General features: G+C 33.7%; 1 protein-coding gene across 1 annotated transcript; it reads left to right on the top strand.

Annotated features, from left to right (window-relative positions):
* Positions 1-522: 522 nt before the first annotated feature.
* LOC145667966 (sodium-coupled monocarboxylate transporter 1-like) lies at positions 523-19220 on the top strand. The gene is made up of 11 exons (XM_081735391.1): positions 523-564; positions 3843-4057; positions 6155-6314; positions 9022-9087; positions 11122-11173; positions 11937-12004; positions 13492-13646; positions 15356-15496; positions 15796-15904; positions 16189-16298; positions 18938-19220. The coding sequence occupies exons 1-11, from the start codon at positions 523-525 to the stop codon at positions 19218-19220; spliced, it is 1401 nt and encodes a 466-aa protein (XP_081591517.1).
* The last annotated feature ends 3578 nt before the right edge of the window (positions 19221-22798 follow it).

Genomic DNA, 22798 nt, shown 5'->3' with positions numbered 1-22798 from the left:
ATATATTCAGGGCCGTACATGAAGAGGGGTGTTTCTTGGTTTTAATTTCCCTCAGAAAAGATATGGATAATTAAACATGTATCATATTTACAAAAATTGTGTGTCCTAAGATAGAGTGAGTCTGTATGTTTGCGTGAGTGATTTATGAAATTCTGCGTACGCATGTGATTGTACTCAAACTTTATTCATCAAATGCACTTCCAGCAACAAAGAGCATTTGGTATTGTTACAGCGAGTTAAGTCAATTGGATGTGACCCCGGTCAAGAAGTCGAAAACAATGTTGCTAGTAGTCAATGAGAGAATGAGTTTGTTTACATATATATCTCAATTTTTTACAATTCCCCCTCCCCCCCTTAACAACATTTTTCACAACCGTAATCTTTATTTGTAAGTGAAATCAAATATATCATCTCAATCTACAGACCATTCTTTCACTTAACCATAAGTCTCCGTTTCTTTTTCACACATTTTCCCCATCGTTCTGACACATTGCTTGCCGAAAATCCTCCAATGTCGTAGCAATGGCCTTGCATATGTTCCTTCACAAAACCGAAAAGATTATAGTAAGAGGGTGCCATGTCGGGGCTGTAGAGAGGATGTGGAAGTGTTTCCAACCTAAATCTCCTGACCTGCTTCATAGTGGCACGTGCAGTTTGCGAACGTGCATTATCCTGTTGAAGATGATCTTTCCAGGACGTTTATCACGCAAGGCACGACAGAGCTTCAAAATTGTCTGGATGTAGCGGGCAGATTTTATGGTTTGTGCAAACTCAAGAAAACCAACCAGAATGCAACCCAGAAGACACTCCCCATAACTTTCCCTACCGATTGCACTGTCTTCACTTTCTTCTTCGGTGGCGAATTCGAGTTGTCGCATTTCATACCCTGTCAATTTGTTTCAGGTTCATAATGGTGGAACCAGCTTTCATCCCTAGTCAAAATACTCATCAAAAAGTCATTACCTTCATTTGGCAATGGTTAGTGGGATCTAACGAGCACAAACCTTCCGGTAACCTAAGCTGTGAATCATTTCTTGCCCAGTACTATGTCCAACACCAAGTTTTACAGTGATTTCATTCACAGTGATACGCCCATCTCCCCTAATCAGCTCATCTATCCTTAACCTTGTTTAGTTTCATGAAGGCAATTCGAGGGCGCCTGCTGCGAGGCTCATCTTCGATACTCGTGTTTCCATTCTTAAAATGTTTCACTTACCTCCTAACACTGCTGGCACCCAAGCACATATCTCCATAGGCACTCTGCAGTCTGCGATGAATTTCAGAAGCAGATTGTCTGTCTTTATCAAGGAATTCGATAACAACACGTTGTCGAAACGAAACATCGCTGCCTGCCATTTTGGAAGTGCTGCCTGTGGTCAGGTGCTAGCAACAAACAGCATCAACGGCTGGAAAGAAAGAAAGAAAGGTGTGTAGATTGAGATGATATATTTGCTTTCACTTTCAACTAAAGATTACGGTTGTAGAAAGATGTTGCTCACGACTTTAAGTATGCCCCTCGGATTATCTGTTTCCGTTAGAATTATTAACGTTACATCCGCTTTGTTTAGTGCTCGCATTTAAGAGCAAAGTTGATAGCCCTTCTTAAAACCGTTTATGCTTTTATATATGTACTGAATATTTCGTTCTTCCTGTTTAGATTTCAAGTTCAATAAGTTTAGCTTTCAAAGCATAAAATTTCTTTGTTCTACAAATTTAGAAAGTTTCCTGCCTGATGTCTGTGAAATTTTGTGCAGTTCTATCATTCGGATTTTGAAGACAACAGAGTTTATGATGCCTTCTCCTCTTTGCTAGTTTAGGGCGTTTCTGGTCAAACTATGGCTTGTGTCTATGCATTTCCAAATAACCAGAATCTAAACTAACTCTATGTTCTATGGAACCGGAGGTTAATGCCGCGTCCTTAGCCAACTGGATTCAGTTTCTACTTTGTACTCCAATTTCTGCGAGATTCATCTTAATATTGTCCTCCCATCTGCGCCTAGGTCTTCCTAATGGTCGTTTTCCGATTGATCTTCCAATTAAGGCTTTGAAAGTATTCCTACTTTTTTCCATATTACCTACATGTCATTGTTCGGTAAACCGTATAAATTATGCAGTTACTTGTTATGAAGTTTCCACCATTTCCCATTTCCGTTCCTCTTGGGTCTGAATATTCATCTCAGGATCTTGTTCTCCAATACTTTCAGTCTACATTCTTCCATCAGAGTAAGCGACCATGTTACGCAAGCATACAGAACAACAGGCATGGTAATCATTTTATATATTTTAAGCTTCGAATTCCTGAAAAATCAGCGACGACAGGAGATTCTGAACTCAATAATAACACGAGTTCCCTGCTTTCAATCGACATTTAATTTCTTGTGAATATGATTTTCGTCTGTTAATATTGATCCTAGATATTTGAAAGTATCCACTTTATCAAAAGTATTATTTAATATTTAACACATTCATAATTCGCCGTATTACGGTCTCGACGCACTTCCATGTATTTAGTTTTCTCTGCATTTACTTCTAAACCCATGTCCCTGCAAGCGTTTAATAATCTATCTGTGTTTCTTTCTATTATTTTTCTCCCATCCCCTATTAAATTTACATTATTAGCATACGCCATAACCTGGTGAACAGTTCAAATCTATGCCCTGGTGGCTATCTTCGATTTTCCTTATAGCGTATTCCATGACAAAGTTTAATAATAGCGACAAGGCATCTCCTTGTTTCAGTCTATTCTCGACGTGAAAAGTACCTAGTATCTCTGTTCAAATTTTAATGCTATCACTAATTTTAGCTGAAGTGCCTTCAACACTAATGTATTCTGAACCTTGTAAACCGAAAATGTATTCGACGTCTTTCTCGCAGGATTATTATCTAATTTATTAAACGTCTGCGTTATCAATGCTGATGATTTTCTTTTCCAGCGATACTCTTTCTATCTCATAATCGCTGGTACAAAATAATGGTTAGTATCATAGTAAGATCCTATAAACGAGTGAATATCAATTATGCTAGACTGTATTCGTATATCTACTAAGACGTGACCAATTTGATTATGTATTTTTCTCATCTGATGAGGTCCAATTTATGAATGTCACGATGTCGGATTTTTGTACTCTTCACAATAAAGATTTTCGATGTTGCAAAGTTCGCGAGTCTAGCTCAGTTTTCAATTCCGAGATTTCTGTGAACATTTTAATTTTACAGGAGAGGTTGTTACCATCACGACAAATTCCCAAGCTGATGGATCCTCCTCGTTGTCTGTCCATAACAGCTTATTTAATATATTTGAAGATCTAGAGGCCTCCTCTATCTGGAACCAAAAGACGAGCTATGCTATTGTGACAGGAACCCACGTTACACGGATAATAATAATAATACGAAATAATAATGTTTATTATTATTATACCTCTGACACGTGGAGTCCAGGATTTGATCTCAGCTCCCACGAAGTGAGTTTTGTGGTGGAGAAACACTGTGTAGATGGAATTCTACCAGCATCATTTGTGTGATTACCAGCACCTTTAGTCTCAATAATTGTGGGGCATAAATAGTAGTAATAATAATTAGTAGTAGTAGTAATGAAAGAATTTACTATTTCTTATTAGTACAATTTGGAAGATTGAAAACATTTTTAATACTTACTGTAAAGAAATTGCAAATTTTAACACTTGAAATTCTTTCATCTGAAAGAAAATCGTTCAGATTTCGAGGGAAACAATTGAAGTGTTGACTCTTGTAAAAAATGTATATTAATCAGGCATCAATGCTATGTTTTAGTGTGCTCTCATTATAAAACTTTGCAAGATCATTAGTTTCCCATCTTATTATAGGATGTGTCGAACAAGACTGTATCTTTAGAAGAAGCTGGTGAGGCCCTTCGGCGATTTGCATGGCCAGATTACTTAATTTTCGTTATTCTACTAATTGTGTCAGGAGCCATTGGGATTTATTATGGGTTTATTGTCAAACGTCAAACACTCAGTGATTACCTTATGGGCGGAAGGAGAATGGGGACAGTTCCAGTGGGATTATCACTTATCGCCAGGTAGGATATTAAAAATTTCCAAGCTATCTAAAAGCATATTGGGAAAAAATGTTCTTGTAAGTATAAGTGATCATATTTTATATCTAGCAAGTATTTATATTTCACAACTTTAAAACAACACCAACAACGTTTGGAAGGTGATTCCTGACACCAATATAAAGCACAAAATGTAAAAATGCTTCCCTTCGTCTTCATACTAGCTTTGATATCTTAAATAACTTAAACTAGAAATACAAAACACTGAGCAAAGCCACGTTTATTTTTAAAATAGCAAATATGTAATAATTTCAGCAACCATTCAACTAACCCTGAACATATTCATCAGGTTACAGTGTGTGATGAAACAAATATGTTCAGTATGTTGGCGAAACTACTATACATTTATTATTTTTTTAAAAAAAAGCGTTGTTTTACTCAGCGATTTGTATTTCTAGTTTTTAGTTATTTAAAATGGTAAAGCTAGTACGAACCAGTTAGGTAAAATATTTAAGAAGGTACAAACAAACAATTAGACGTCATCCCAGATGAGATAGCAAGCTAAATTTAGAAGTGTATTTCCTATTTTAGATTATATTTATCTGATAATTGTAACTATTATGAGTCATCCTTGAGTACCTTACTCATTAAAAATGAGAAAGTGTTCTATTTGGGGAAGATTTTGACGCAATAAGTTTGCATTATTTAGAGGTCAAAAAACAAATACCCTCTGCTGATGTCCTTATGAAAATTGAACTTTATCATAGAGGATGGCATGTAAGTCGCAATAGAAGAACCGTAGGTGTAAGTAGGATGTCCAGAGCTCTCTAGAATAATGTTAAACCTAAACTGAAACTGTGTTCCTTAAGAGCATAAGGAAAACAAGAGCACTGAAGTCAAATGATGAATCTAAGAGCAAAGATCAATAAGGAACTTACTTTGCTATACCACTTCCTGTCTACTCAGCTGGTTATGAAAGGACTTTGTTTTCTATGCTATCCATCAAAACGTCACTAAGAACTATTATAAGAACAGATAGAGATTTTCAGACATAGCTCTGCATAACATTAAGAATCACATTGCTAATCATACTGTGATAACACAACAGATATTTGATGTATTTTCTGTAAACAATCGTAAGCTGAAGATGGTCTAGATTCAGTGTGTGACAAGTTTTATCTGTATATATGAACTTTCTTATTTTAGCGAATGTATAGCACTCCAATCCCGTAAAAAGAGATTGCATTAAGAGATGTTGCCAACTGCAATTTAAAGACATTACATTCATATTTAAAAGTTGTAAGTTGTAGCATGCTATTAGAAGTAAGCCTATCTCTGTTGCTCAGAAGTGAAGTAGTAAACTTAGATAGTTAAGTGTATAACTAACTGTATTTGCTTTCTCTAGGAATTGTATCAGTAAATTTACATATAAATAGGGATTTCTTTTTTTTTTTTTTTTTTTTGTAATTAAGCCGGAATAGTTTTAAGTTACTTAATAATTTCTTCACTGATCTATATACATGACAGTTTAGATTTAAAGCACATAAAATTTTGTTTGAGAAAATGAAAAGAAAATGAATAGGAATAGAGGAATCAAGAGACGGAATCAACCTTGATGGACTTTCCTTTTCGCTCTGCAAGTAAGATACCGTAGAACTCAAGGAGAAACAGAGAGAGAAATGAATTTGAAGAGATGATAATTAAAATAGAGAAAGACACGCTAATAGGAAGTCACCAAAATGAATGCGCAGAATGGAATAAGAAAAGAAAGTAACAAATTATTTCCACTGATTTCTGCATTTATCAGAAGCAAGACACCAGCCCCTTCCTATCAAACTATCCTAGTTAGGCCAATGAAAACAACATATTGCAATATCTGCACTACTGTAGATGACAGACCTCATTTATAGTTATATGGGGAGGTTATTCGCATGTTCGCATGTGGTTTGAATCCCAGTTTAAACTGCAGTCTATGTCTCATATAGCCTTGATTCTGACAAGGATCCTAAACTCTAATTGAACCAACCACATGTGATTTTAAAATATTAAAGATATGGAACGACTTCTTACATTATATCATAATTATATATTAATTATACTGTATGTTCGTATGTTTTCCAGTTATGCCTCAGGAGTTGCTCTCCTTGGTATTCCAGCCGAGATTTACATGTTTGGAATGCAATATTACGTAACAATGATTTCAATGATTCTGATGGGATTCATCATTAACTACGTTTACCTCCCCGTTTTTCATACTTTACAAATTACTTCGTCTTATGAGGTAAGTACTTTGGCTAATTAATTAGAAGAAAAGTGTCAAGAAATAATCTTAATAATATTGAATATCTATAGTACAGAATTATAAACATCATGTTTGGGTGAGTATTGCTGCTCGAGGCATATGTGATAGAGTATTACTAAGTGTACTCAATAGCCAGGGAAGTTTTAGGTTCAAAGCTCAAAAGGTTTAGGAGATAGAGCCACTAGAAGGTCACATGAAGGTACATGTTATAGTCTATTCCAGTACGTGATCTTATGATGACTGACATTCCAGCTGCCAATGTCTTCAATGCGGATCAAGGTCTCTTCTAGAAGGAATTGCATTCGTACCGGACGTTGAGGGAGAAAGGGTCAATGAACATCAAAACAACAGTAGGATATGTGAGTGCAACATATTCCTACATGATAATGACGGTTGTGTCCATGGAAGTAGTAATTCGGCGTCCCATGTATGTTCTGGTGGTTGAACCAAACGGTAGGTTCCCTGCAGTAAAGCCAGCCGATCCAGCTAGTATAATCTTAAGTCCTTCTGTTACTTGACTCATGGTCTGCTAATAAAGTCAACAGTCTTTCGTCACAGTGTGTGCTAGAAGACTTTGTATTGATCAAACGGCTGATACCTGGTGGATGTAGTGGCATGATTCAGCTTCTGGATGTTCACCTCTTTCGTCCATACAAAGCCTTTGTTCATTTCATCACTGATATATCAATAACAGGAAGTAAAGTGAATAGTTGGCATTGTGACAGGTCCACATAACTTCAATCGTTTACAATTTACCAGTTCAGTGCTCCTCGTTTTCGCAACATGATTCGATTCGCTTTCCATAAGGCTGGATACTTCAATGAGGAACCTTGGAGTTGGATCGTTTCTCAGGATTACTGCTTTGATGGAATTGTGAATGACAATGTTTGAAGTGCGACTTGATTACGCTCCTCAGGTGTGCTCACTGTGAGCAGAGTATTTATGCGAGGCATGCACTCTTTTCTGAACTGCATATTGATTGTAGTAGTTGTTAACTTTTCTGTGCAACAACAAACCTATTTCGGATTTGCAAAACAAACAACTTTCTCTTGTGTTTCATCATTTAAATATGCTGAAAACACGAATATAATCTAGTTTAGAGGAAATAATAGGTATAAGACTTCTCCCTTACCTTTTGGACTATGTATTACGACTCTAACATGTACCTCCATATGACATTCTAGTCACTGTATCTCCTAAACCCTTTGAGCTTTGCACCTAAATTTTCCCTGGAATATTGCGTACACATAGTACTACTCTATCACGTATGCCTCGGGCAGCAACTTTATTCACCCAAACGTGACCTTTACTAGTCAGTAAACTATACTTATAAGATATCTATAAACCATTTTAGTCAACTGGACAAGCGTAGTTTTTATTGGTTGTTAAATAATCAAGTAAGAAACTTTCTGGAACAGACAAAAGAAACGAATTCCGATACTGAAATGTGAAAATATCAAAGCAGGATCATTATAAGTAGATCCCTGGATACAAACAGTTATTATTTTCAAATCACTGACTATATCTATCATTGGCTTCTTTCTAATCACGATACAGTAACATGATAATAGTGAAGACATACAGAAAGCTATCAAAGTAATGGAAACCTGTAGTTGCTAGATGTAAGATACAGGTATGTAAAGGTAATAACACTGAAGATACATGTACAACATCTAACATCTTTTTAGTAATATGCTGGGTGATCATCTCTAGTATGTCTAGAGAGACTGTTCAGAGACATGTGTTAGCAGGCAATGGTATTGCAATGGGGAAAATACAAGATCTTAGAGGATCTGTGGCAATCAAAACAGTAACATTCTTTCTTTGGGATATAAGAGGTTTTACGAACTTTTAATTTTGCGTGTACGAACCTTTCTATTTGTTAACTATCAAATCTTTTAGGTATAGCAAATTATTAATCTCCAAAACTTGTTCTAAATTTTATTCATTTATTTATTAGTTATCATATTTCCTTTGCATATGTGTTTCCTTTTGAGTGTATTCTATGTTTTGGAACGAAATGGAACTTTCAACTGATATTTTTGACTTTGCAAACTTAATGTTTTACAAAAGTAGAGGTATGAGGTGTTAGAAATTGGGGATCAAAAATACTTAATCTGAACTTATTCTGAAATGTGTTGCTGTGTTCTTTTGTTTCTGCGATTTAGTTTTATAGAGAAATGACAGGAGCAATTGAAAACATTTGGAACAAATGAAACGTTTAAGTGAAATACTTGAGTAGTGCATAACAATGTTCTTTTTAAATATGCGAAGTAAAAATGTGGATATATAATACTTACCCAAAATTCATTTTGAATTGTATTGCCTTACTTTGTATCATATATATGTGTGTAGCCTGTGAAGTAAACTTTAAAATGAATGTATAATACATTCAAATGTTTAACTACTTTTTATCGCCAATGCATTTGTTGTGCTAATTACTGCGAGGCAAATGAATGACGTGCTACAAATTTTATTTTTGACAAATACAGCATTACTGAGGGTAGTTTAGACACCATTGACGGAAACTAACGGAATCAATCACAGCAAATTCAAATAGAATGTTTCTTTTTAATATACCATAATCCATTTATCATACATCAGTTTAATTTCTATAATGAACGTATTTCTAATCTTAAGGATAAATTTTACACAAGACTTTAATTATGCTTCTTTTTAATTTCAGTATTTGGAAAGACGGTTTAATAAGACTGTAAGGATTTTTGGCTCTGGATTATATGTACTGTCGTTGGTTAGTAATACGTATTTGTATAGTTACCTACCTATCTTGGCATTTTCGTACCTATAAAATTATATTATAAATGTGGTTATTGGCAAGAGCAGGTCCAAGGATTAGGCTTGGTGAACCCTACCTGACCCATTGCTCACTTTAGCGAAGTTAATAAATTAACAATATTGAATTGAACTGGTCACATTCGTATGATTACAATATTAATTAAATAAGTTAAACTTTTGGTTGTTCCAGCCATGTTTTATACATCTTGACTCGTTTCAGGGCAACTGACTCCCTTTATAATGAGATTTACACTAATTTACGGAATTGTTGCACAATTGTTATGGTACAGTTTTAAATGTTAGATTGATATAATTTTCAATTTGATTGAAATTTATGATATTAACAATTTTCATAATTATTATTACTCAGTCTCTTTCTTGATTTCCCTTCACATTTATATTATAATAAAATATTCCAAGTATTTCCCAAGTTCATACTCTTCTCTCTATTTAAGATTGTATCATGTAATTTTATTTCTATTGCCTCTCTTAATAATCTTTCATGTCATTTGTAGTATATGTATATAATAATAAGATATTTATATTGTGCATTGTATCCAAAATGGCCTATGTAAAATATGTGTGATGTGTTGTGAAGCCACATGTTTATTAATTGACTAAGTCATTTACGTGACATTTTTATTTTAATTCATTTTAATCTGCAACTAAATGAAGTATCCACTGGTCTTAGAGGAATAAGGCCAAGTTAATGAAATTCTGCTTGTGAAGGTGTTGGTAGAGCACAGGTAGAGCAAATTACAGTCCAGGATTGTTTTCCCTCTACCAGATTTTATTACAAAATTCCACTGTAATACAAAATAGATACAAATTCTCTAATGTTTTTGGTTTAAGTAGGTGTCTCCTCGATCTCACTGTCTCGAGAAGAAATCCTCACGGAGCCAGCTATGTAATGAGGTGTAGGACAGTCTGTGGTCCACTGCAAGAAGAGAAGGATTAGGGTCCACACAAAGCTCCACTGCGAGCTTGACCGGAGTTGTGATTAGGAACTCCTGCTCCTCCACTGCAAGCAGAAGGAGAGGTAAAGTTTCCCACAAGGCTCTACTGCAAGCCAGGAGGAAAAATAACCGATAGCTCTTTTGCAAGCTAAAGGCTTTGAGTTTAGCTGAGGTACTTTCTAGCTCGACTGCATGCCAATAAAGGAGTATTTGACCAGCCGAGACTGATAGCTGTCGTTAAAACCCTCTCATCCAGGTGATACGGTGGCGCTGCTGTTCCTCCGTCGTCATGTGACCAGTGGTGTCGCTGTTGTCTCATTTGTCTGCAGCTCTAGCAGCCAGTAGTAAAATGCATGTGGTTGATGTTTGTAAGCAGAAACACATGTTGGATCATTGTAAATAGAAGCACATTGTGGATGTTTGTAAACACAACCTTGTGGAACATTACAACATAGTAGATAGTATCCCATTTAATAAGGTAACATGCCACATGTCAGATTATAAATCTTCCAATAATATGTAACTTGGAGTATTATTAGTAACAGGAACTACAATAAAACAGATAAATGATTTTTCAATTAATCTAAACAACATATAAAAAGGTAGCTTATCACAAACTGTGTGAACAACGAACAATTACTTTTTGAAAAGAGAATTTGAGAAGTGATACAAGAGGTAAACTTTAAAAATTCTATTTCATACTGTAAAACGAAAAGCAAAGTTTTTCGCAAGTTTGTGTAAAACTACTTGCACTCACTTTCGTTACTGACAGTTAGTGAGGAATGACGTCAGTTTCCTCCCACATTCTTGATCAACCAATTCTTGCATCATCATCCAATTGTCATAATCATTGTCTAACTTAGCCTAAAGGGTGTAATCGTAGAACGTTAAACTCAAAGATTTGACTTCATGTTAATCTTAATTTTATTATTATTATTATTATTATTATTATTATTATTATTATTATTATTATTATTATTATTATTATTATTATTATTATTATTATTATTATTATTATTATTATTACTTTTTAGTTGTGTTGGATTCCTGTTGTTATATATGTTCCGGCCCTGGCTTTCAATCAAGGTAAATATCTCAAGATCTATCTATGAAATACAAAACATCAGTCTTTTAAGGATACATTATTGTATTGGTTGATAGTTATCTGTAGTTTTATTTAATAAAAATAGCTCTGATATCGTCACTGAAGGTCTTGGCAAAGTGACTAACGGGAGTTGAAGTTCACGAAATTATGAAGTCGTCGCCTTAATGAGGTGATCTGATTTATATTACTTATGCTCTTTTAAGCGCAAGCAAATATAATTTAATCCACAAATGTTTTATTACTTGTCCAAAAATTATTTTATTCTAGTTGTTGCAATGAGAAAATGTGTTAAAAATATTAAGGTGTCAAGCTGAACCTTAATACGTGGTTTGTACTTTGAGGTTGTAGGTTGTACGTCCTAAGTAGTTGTACTAAACAGCCATTAAGGGACTACCATTGTCGATATAAGTGCAAAACAGTAAAAAATAAAGAGCTTTGCATGTTAACAGTAAGGCCAACGTATTTCATAGAAATTATTTTACGAAGTGAAACAATTTTCAGTAAAAATAATACATTTTGAAGTTTCATCTCGACTTCTAATATGAAAATAATTGTGTTTTATACGTATCTAAATTCTTCTCAACTTGAAGAATGACGGTTGTATTTCATACAACGAAATAAAAGTGGCGTTACACATTGAAAAATTATCTCTTAATTTTAGGAAGATATTATGTTGCTGATCTAAATGAACAATCGGATAATCAATTGAACAAAAAAACTAACATCACCTTTCTTTCTTCTTAGTTACAGGTGTAAACATTCACATCATAACTCCAATAGTTTGTACTGTATGCATATTCTACACAAGCGTGGTGAGTAATAACATCTCTAAAAGAAAATAATTTTCTTTATAAGCGTCACAAAAGAAGATGTCAAGGTTAATTCTTGAAAAAATAATAATTTGCAAAAATTCTCTGAACTGTCTAAGGTAGAATATAAAGCTTCACTCAAAATCAGTAGAAAACTATGTAAAACGTTTTATTTAAAATATCGTGTGTGATGATCTTTAATTAATAGGTATGTTTAATCGATAATGTTTAATTCTAAAGGTTAGCAGAAAATTAAATTCTACTGGTATCAAGATTGGGATTTCAAGAGTGATTTCAATCAGGCTTTCTTCCAGGAAATGTTTTTCGGGGAAATTAAAATATGAGGGGCTCATTGTGAGACTATTTTGGTATATTGGCAATAGTAATTGAATCATTCTTAGCTCCATGGAACACGCAGCTCCTCGAAAGTATGCCCTTGGAATAAACAGTAAAAGAATGGCCTACTATTGTTTTATTCAAAAACTTTGTTAAACAATCTAACATATGTACCAGTCATTTGAGAGAAAACTGAAATGAGGACAAATAGAAAAGAGGACATATTTTATAATAATCTGCTCATTTTGTTTCACTAGTCAATTAAAGAAACAATCACTTATATAATTAGTTCAGTAAAAAAGGATTAATTAACTACTTCATCTCCAAAAGTATTAAATTCAAACTTCAAACCGTAATACAGGCTTTTTAAATTCAAAATTGAGGATTCAATATTTAACCGTGTGAACATGATCGGATAAAAATGAACGATCTCTCAGAAATGTTAATTTTTCTGTATTTATTATTGTGCACGCCTCTAAAATTCAATTAATTTTTTATCTACTTAACAATGACATGTATTGCTTTTAATCTGGAAAGCAACTTTATTTGTTACAGGAAATATACGGTGCAAGGGTCAAAAATAATTTAAACTTGATACTTGACGGGATAAAATAATGTTAAAGTTTTTATGGTTAATTTTATAATAGATATATATATATATATATATATATATATATATATATATATATATATATATATATATATATATATATATATTCCATGTCAAGTAGTATCATTACCATACCACTCGCCACTAAAAACATTTTCATGTCCATTACATTGTTTGTCACTGTAGAGGTTCCAAAATTTGGATGTTTGTGATGTTGTAGTGTCCTTAGTTAGCAACACTGAGTAATACATGTGGTATTATAATTTTTGTTTTATATATATATATATATGAATTATAATGGAATGATGAAATCTAATGTATGATGGAATCTCATATAATGTTATTTGAAATAAGTACACCTTTATGTTAATTTGTCAAAACTGGTTATTTGGTGGCAAAGTAGAGTATGTCAAAGGACTGCCGTTGTCTATGATTACATCGTACAGAATTTAAGTTTAAATGTTTAAATATATTTAAAAACCGAAATAACTGTATGTGAGTTTTATTTATTTTTCTCATTTACTTATTTTTCTTATCGAAATAGGGCGGTCTAAAAGCTGTGGTATGGACAGATGTCCTGCAGTCCCTGTTAATGTATGGTTCCATGATATTTGTAATGATTAAAGGTACCTCAGATGTTGGAGGATTGCAGACTGTTTTTCACAGAAACTATGAGAGTGGGCGTCTTAGTATGTTTAAGTAAGTGATGTGGTAAGACGGTATTTCAAAGTTTGTTAAATGTGACAAAAAGGCAAACAAATTTTCTACCAATACTTTGGTATTTCAAACAATGGATCTATTGATAAGGAATCGTTTACATTGATTCGTATTACAATAGAAAATCTGAATTGTGTTCTATTTTAAGATGTTCATTGGGTAATTTACTTTCTAATCCAGAAATTTTAGAGTTTCTTATCCTAAATGACAGCGTTACATGTTTAATGTCATTGCAATAAAAAGCAAAAATTGAACTATGAATTATTAACATACATTTAGCATAAACAGTAGTAGTTTTTGTGGTCATACAATCGTGATTTTCTTGTGTGAAAGGTATACCACGCTTTATACGAAACTACTCACTTTCAACCGTTTTATATGCTGCACAATCTGGTGGGAAAGTTATCAAATTTCAAGGACGAAATGGAAATTATCGAATATATAGTGTATGTTTTTTTTTCCTTAATTTAATCCTTATCCGATTTTTTCTTTGCAGTTGGGTAGTTAAATTAATTCGGTTTAATCCTAGGTAGGTAATGATACTTTACAGATTCACTGGAATGTGTTCTATCCAAAGATTTCAAGGATTTTAAATATTCAGTTCTGTGTAACCTATGCTTAAAACATCATTTTGATGCAATAAAAGCATGTACTAAAGCAAAATGAATCCATGTACAACCCCAATATTTCCACTAGGACATGATTTCCTCTCTTGGTAATTATTTTGATCATTAATACTTATCCGGAAGCAAATGTTATAAGAGTTGCAGCAATGGAAAGATTATGTTATGTTTATCCCTTCTATCACGTAAACGAAAAAAGTCGAAATATTCACTTGTTTCATCTTAAACTCATAATTGTAAAATTCCAAATATAATTTGTAATGTCTATAAATACTGAGTATATTACTAGTAGATAGAGGAAAGAATCAATTGCTTCTTAATTCTTGTTCATAATAGCAATAATTTTAATTACTTATTGTGAAGTAGTCTCTTTGTGCAACGTATATATAGAAATCTATGGGTATATGGTTATCTCAGATAACAATGCGAACTATGTAATAATACTCATAGAAGATTGGAATTATTGAAATGATTATGAAATACGTAACCATGCATCAAAGTTACCTTAGCATCAAAAATCTGCATCTTATTAAATCTTACAATTCATACAGGACAGCAATCTTACACTATGAATGTGCTTTTATTTATTACTATCCAAATTCACGTCTAACAGGAATGAAGTTTCATTAATATTATGAGCCCCCTCATTGTTAAGCGCTTTGTGTACACGCCTTTATCGTTGGACACGCAGTTTTGAATTCCAGTAGGAGCTCATGTGGCTCGGATTCCACGTTAATTTGTAGGTCCACGTCTCATATTGCATCCCCCCTTAAAAAGACGCTAAATTGAAATCAAATAAAATCAAATTAATTAACATTATAACAAGATATTCGTTGGCAAACACAAGAACACTATCATGAATATAAAAAGGTTGACATATTTTAAGAACAATATGACACTTTTATAGACGGCACTGGAAACACCTCATAAAATCTCAAAATGAAACGAATAAAACGTGTAAATCTCTCCTCATTTCTATAATAAGTTGAGCATAGGAGTATAATTCATAATTTATGTATATTTTGAGATTTACTGGTACTAACTTCAAATTCACTTTCTTTTTTTCAGTTTCGATCTGAATCCTTTAGTCCGTCACACATTTTGGACTGTTGCTGTAGGAAACACTGTTTTTCTTCTACATAAAAATGCCACAAATCAGTATATGGTACAAAGATATCTTGCATTGCCTACATTTGCACATGCACGGCGGTAAGTAGCTTTGCACACAATCGAAAGTTTTTTAAGAAGAAAGCAGCGTAGTTGTAATAAACTCAAACGTATTCTGTTTGTAATTTTAAAAACAAATTCAATATTAAAGGCCAATATCCTTAGTACTTACACATTGGACAATTTAAAACAGTAAAAAGTTTCTATTATTATTAAGAAAAGGAATGACTTACAGCCCACATATATACCAATAAAAGACATTTACTTGTAAAGACCCTTTACACGTTCTTTAATAGGTAATAATAATAATAATAATAATATGTTGATATTGTATTCTGCAGAGGTCTGTGGCTATTTGTGTTTGGGACGATGATACTTATTTCTATGTGTTGCTACAGCGGACTTCTCATTTATGCAACATATCATAACTGTGATCCAATTACAACTAAGGTAAGATTTCATATTACATTACGATGCTTTCAAACACATTTCCTTTCTATGGTGGTTTTGGTATAAATGTTTTAGGGAAATTTAGCATAAAAAACACCTAGATCATTTGGGAATCTGCATTATGTTTTGTGGGATAAATTGTTTTACATTTAAATTTATACGTCGTGGGAGAATTGTAATGTAAAGAAATAAAGTCTCTTTAACTTGAGTGAATATAGGTAAATACATGGATATTCATGACCTGTAAGCTATGAGAAAGGTAAAACATATGTGACATTTTTCAGCTTGCCAAAGCAAGGGACCAGTTGTTACCAGTGCTTGTGATGCAGACTTCTGGACATATTCCTGGTTTACCCGGCCTCTTCGTGGCTGGAGTATTCAGTGCAGCATTAAGGTAAGGTTATAGCAACTATCTTTCTTTATCTGAAGTTGCATTATCTCAAATAAAGCGTAGGCTAATACTAATATGGATGGTCTCCCGCCAAAGTGAACTAACTCCAAATTTCCATTATTAAGTTAAACATGGGAATAAGTTGTAAACTATGTATTCTTTCTTATGCAAGGATGAACCAGATCATTTTGTAAAATGGTAATGTTTTACGAAAGGGTTTCTGTTTGGCATGAGATTAGCAACACTGGCTTTAGGACGACAGAACGAACTAACTATACAAACGAGATGGCTTCTCAGGAGTTAGTTCGAAACGAACGCTAAGAAATGTTCGCATTAATTATGCAGAAGAAGACAGTTATGATATAAGTGGTGGATCCTCAGATGTCTATAAACCAGATTCTAGTGCGGGAACATCTGAGACAGGGTAAGCATAATTTTTTATTGGTCGAAATAGATCAACACACTAATATTGTTTTTCACATCCTGTGTTACGAATTCGAGTGAAACTGTTCAGATTCTAAAGTGAACTAAGTTTAAAAACCAGTTTGCGCATGTTCTCTTGAGTAACACAGTACATGTACAACAATGTGGCAAATATCACAAGTTTAATACACATTAAATGTTAAAATTATTGGGTATTAGTAACCAAATACAAAATAGTATACTTATTTCCAGTGCAATTTGTATTTAGTTCGTTTTGGCATGTGAGGAGTAGGAAACCTTTTCTTCAGTTGCTCGAAAAGAGACTGATCGTAGCAACAAATAGAACTCTCAGAATCGGAATGTATGAACAATTTTCCAGCTGGCAAAACAATAGTAATATTAAATTTAAGTATGTTGCTAACAATAACCTAACCTAAACTAAAGTAAACTAACAGGTATTCTTGTAACTGGTTAGGTAGTTGTTATGGATATAACCCGATAGGTCACCAGTTAAAAAAATACCGGAAAATGTAGTTTTGTTCAAAATGGTTTTGATGCTTTGTACAGTGTTCTAATAGTTTAATTGCTTATGATCTGTTCCTGCTGTGTACTTTCGGATTCGCCCACTCCAAAAACCAGAAGTAGGAATCATCGAAACAGGAAGGGTGATCCTTTCCAATGAAAGAAGAACATTTGTAAACAAAGCAGACTTAAGGGTAAAACATACGTCTTACAAATAGGTAAATCTATTGAAGCTGTCGAGAAGATTAACTGACGAGAAAATAAAGGACTTGCGGAGCTTACTGGAATTTATTCCAGCCATCTACCACTCGTTTTACAACAACTAATAACAAAATGACGACGGACAGTGTACATCAGCTGAATACATCGTTACGGAACGAGAAAACAACATAGAATGATGGAAATGAGACTTGCTTCAAACAAACGTATTTTTGTTAGCAAAACATTAAACACTTTTCAATTGAAGAATTTATGACAAAAACAACCCTTGTCAAAACACGAATTTTTTTTCAGGGATATGAAAAGTAAGCTTTCTCTAGTACACAATCTGAAAATTTTGAAAATCTGTTTTTTTTTTTTTTTTTCTGCGTGTTTCTAATACCTTATATACAAATATACAGATTTGCCGAATTTTTCATAGTATGTACTAGGACAAGCTTGTTTTCAGCCTCTAAAAAAGATCGTTTATTGAAAACTGCTTGTCGATTTAGGTCGATTATTTTAGTGTATTAATACACAAAGAACGTGCATAGTATTCTATTTTCTGCTTGTTATAAGTGACTCTTGAAAATGTAACTTGCACAACCTAGAATACCGTCAGCGTTCTCTTTTCGTATATATAACAAACCAAATGCAAAAGTCATAGTGAACTAAGGCACAATTTGTATTAATATTATTGTATCTTGCACTATTATTTTGTTGCTAAACACTTAATATTCATTGTACTTAAAAGTACAATACTTGTTAAAAAAAGGAAGAAGAAAGAAAAAGGATAGAAATAAAGTTATATTTCCAAGGTTACGCATGCTTTCTTAAAAAGATCTAAAACTTTAAGCTTTGATTTCTCTAAAGGTAGATTTTCGCGGTTGGTTCCTTTTGGAGTGAGACCATACAATGTATAATAAACTTCAAATACTCTTAGGTATTACTTGTATTTCAAAACAAATCTAATTTTTCATAGTCATGTAATTTAAAAGTAATACATATCGATTCAGACATTTGGGTTAATATTAATTACCTAAATCATGTTTTCTAGCTTTTCGTTGGCAGCTCCACTTTTTCTTTAAGAGCTAAATTTAGATTTGTATTTCAGAAGGAAAATGTTCGACTGGGAAGGGCGATCAAAATCGGGGGTTTTGGCTTCAGGAGTAAAAATATTTGAGTAGTTTGGGTAAAGATTGGGCAAGTATAATTAACGCAATATCAAAGTGTGCCAAAAACCAAGTTACACCCACAAATGTTCATTTTGTGAAATTCAATGTAATTTTAGCTATAATAAAAGTTAGTACTTGAGAAGATTCAGTTGTTCTAGATATTTCAAATTCATAAAATTTGATTGAGAAAGTATCTAAATTTGAGAACAGGCAATAAATTATAACCGTCAACTAAGCCATTAGATAATATTGATTAGCTAATATTTATTATTAGGTTTGTAATTTTGTTACCTGAATTAAAGAATTATTTGTTTATTTCGTTAGTTCAATATCTTCTGGTCTGAATGCAGTTGCAGTGATTGCCCTTGAAGACTTTTATAAAAGTGCATTTACAAAGCCTCTAACGGAGAGACAGACTTTTATTCTAATGAAGTCTTCTGTCATTCTCTTTGGTGCTGCTGGTGTTGCCCTGGTTTTTGTTGTTCAACAGCTGGGAGGAGTCTTGCAGGTAGATTTTCTATGTTCTAGTACAATATTATGGATCTTCTATTATAAAACTGCTAAGATATCCTATTTTACTCTTGTAAAATACTTATATGTGAAGTGAGGGGCTAAGTATGTTTAAAAACTACACTTCTATCTTGGCACACATCATAATAGTCCTCTATCTAAATATCACTAACGTCATCATTTTATAGAAAAATGAAAGAAAGAATTAAGTGCCAGTTCTGATTAAAAAAAAACAACTTCTTTATGTTGTGCATTTATAGCTTTTGGGTTTTTATTTATATCCTTTTTCTACGAGAAGGTACCAAATACGTGATTAGAGAAGTAATCCTCTGCATGTAAGTAAACAGAATTACTTAAAAGAAGTAAAGAACACTAATTTATATTTTTAACTGTCGCCATCATGTTCCACGAGGACAGCCACAGTATTTGTGAATAATCATCTGAAATAAATTCAAGGAAAATATTGCCTTTTCATCAGATAGCAGCAAGTACATATTTTACATGATTGTATTTTCTTACTTACCTTTTGTTCTTTTGCTAATCTTGAGAAGTGTGATTTGATTTACGTGATTCTTTTAGGTATGTTATTTGATAACAACGAACAATGTATTTGCGCAAATCACGATTTTGTTATTTAAAAAAAAAGAAAAAGAAAACGAAGCTCTCGAATCAATTTTCATTAAAAACGAAAAAATCAAGATTAAACTCTGACCAAGAACTTTTTATATAAAAATGAGAACACTACATAATATTAAATAACTACAATTTACACAACAAAAGTGAGCACAATAATTGAAAACAGTAACTATATAACCATTCATTTTATTGAGCTGTACTCACTTGAAAAAATATTTGAGTTTTACGTCCTACGCGTATGCCGGTTAGGCTAAAGGAGACGGTGATTATGATAAATGAATGAAATGGTGGAGTGAAGAAAGTGGGAGACACCCGAGAAAAACCCACGCACACGCTTTTCGTCCACCACAAAGTTCACTTGGCGGGAGCAGGGTTTGAACCCGGGACCCCATGCACCAGAGGTGAACGCTCTACCACTGAGCCACCGCGGCCCTGTGTAGTCACTTGAATTAGGAAAACTTTTACAATATAGGTTAAAATACATCATGACCCATTTCGCACCTTAAAGCTTTCAAAACAACCTAATCTCTTTTTCGTAATCAAAGTTGACTATTTTTGGCTCAAAATTTTATAATATTACATTTAAATATTGACATACAGATATAAAGTAGAAGATGGTTTATTTGTATTTCTGTTGCGCTGTAAGAAAGACATTGTTTATGTTTCTGCTGAAGGAGTATTACTAATTTTGGTTTCGAGTTACAATTCTTAGAGCGTGTAACCTTGTGATAAGGCCGGATAACCTTGTGATAATACAGACTTATCTACAGTAAAATCAAAAAGTCTGGTTTGCGTCGGTCAAGCATGAAACTTATAACACAATGCATAATGTTCCTGAAACTTAACATGACTTAGTTATCGTTGAGAGCTAATTCGTGGCTGAGCGGTTAGAGACGCGCCTTTGGCGTAAGAGACCCGCGTTCGATTCCCGGCGGGAGCTCATGTGGTTCGGATTCCACGTTATTCAGTAGGTCCCGCCTCACATGTGTCCTTCGCTGCGAGCGGTCCCGGGTTCGATTCCCTGAGCGGGCAATCGGTCGAAAAAGTGTAAAACGCTTTTACAGGCCACCCACCCTGAATGAGGGTTTCCTGGGTTTTCCTCATTTACACTAGGCAAATGCCGGGGTGATACCTAACTTATAGGTCCCAGGCCGCTTCCTTTCTTCCCTTTCCCCGGATAGTGTGCTCACCGAGGGACATCATCCCTCAAACGTGACAGGCTAAATGGCCGTAAGATGCAGAAAGCCCAGAAATCTAAATCCTAAATCCTAAATCCCGTCTCATATATCCTCGCTGCTGAAAGAGACGTTAAACGCAAAATCAGCTCATCCGTTATTGTTGAATCTATGTTAGAATGCGCAAACGTTTGAAAGCACTTATCAACTTTACCATTAATATAGTCAATATTACTATGTGCGTATAACAATTTGTGGCTTCTTATTTTCAAAGGTCAGCATGAGTCTGCAAGGAATTGGAGGAGGTGCAATCTTAGGTGTATTCACTCTCGGTCTTCTCTTCCCATGGGCTAATACAAAGGTAAATATATAATGACTGTTCGGTTACAATGGATCAATCAATAAACTTAAAAATAAACTACAACTTCAGAAGAGAAGAAAGTTTTTACTTGAAGGGGTTTAGGTATGACTTCAAATGATACGAAGCCATTGCACAGTTAGCTCCAATATAACGCTACAGATTGCAGACATTATATTTATTATAGTTTAATTACAATTGTTTAACAGCTTTATACTAGGTAGTGTTCTTTTCTTTAACAAGATAACAGTCAAATAGAGTTATGTTCTAAGAAAAACATGAGGAGTTAATATGATGAAGCTCTATTTCAGGTTAGATATAACTATTCATGAAAATCTGTCTATAGATATTTTAAATTCTGAATTTTAATTTTGAAATTAAAAAAAAAAAAACTACTATATCACAATTCATTGCAATATGAGAAAGTTTACGCTCTAAAACAACATAATGAGAAATGAAGTTAATGTGAAAGCTAAGAAGAACTTGATTGACAACTAAGAAGATCGAAAGAGTATTTTGTTTTCTCATAAGCTCATTTAATGGGAAATTGAATATAGTTATGCTATTAGCCAGTTGTTCTTTCAAATATGAAACAAATAAATAAGACCTACTACACTTTCTACGCATTACATGCTAGATTCGATGTTTACAAGTTCACTTCCCAATCTTACACGTCATTCATGAGTTATCAAACAGTACTGATGCGACATGTTCTGTACCATCTTATCAGAATTGAAACAGAGAGTGACATAGTATGGCAGAAAGACATTAGAATACAGTATATGTGTTAAAATAATTTGTTGTAATTTGTATTAATCTACAAGCTGTTGTTATAATGTAAAATTATTATTATTATTAAAACAATTTGTTAGTAGATAGTTGTATTTTGTATTTAAATTTGAAAATTTAGCCTTGTTTGGGAAAAACACCATGTTTTAAAAGGAATATACGTATTACGAAGAATTATTTTGTCCAAACTATCGATCGCTGCGCCTCGGCTCGGCTATTGCAGAAACGAAAAAAATAGTCTAGTTTATATTAATAGCCGCTAGATGTCAGTTATCTTCGCTTTTGCTTGGTAACCGTCATATGTTTAAAATGGCTACTCCGCAGCAGAAATCATTTTGTGTTCTCGAGTTTGCGAAGTGCAATTCCGTGATTACAGTGCAAAGACGTTTCAGGTTGAGGTACCAAATTGATCCTCCGAATGGGTAGAATATTCGCAGATGGCATTGACAGTTTGTAGATACAGGATGTGTATGTAAAGGAAAGAGTCCTGGCCGCCCTCGTGTTCCTGAAGAAAATGTTGCACGAATTCAAACTGCTTTCCAACGTAGTCCTTCAAAATCAACTCGTCGTGCCAGGCGGGAGTTACAAGTGCCGACAACAACAATTTGGCGTGCTTTGATACGTCGGTTGGTTATGAAGCCGTACAAGTTGCAGCTGTTACAAGCTCTGCGTCCTGATGACAAACGCAAACGTGTGGCATTTTGTAACGAGATTCTG

The sequence above is a fragment of the Thermobia domestica genome, chromosome 13 (genome assembly GCF_964235325.1).
Source record: "Thermobia domestica chromosome 13, izTheDome1.hap1.1, whole genome shotgun sequence".
Taxonomy (NCBI): Eukaryota; Metazoa; Arthropoda; class Insecta; order Zygentoma; family Lepismatidae; genus Thermobia; species Thermobia domestica.
The sequence above is the reverse complement of the archived record's forward strand: the minus strand, read 5'-3'. Positions and strand labels throughout refer to the sequence as shown.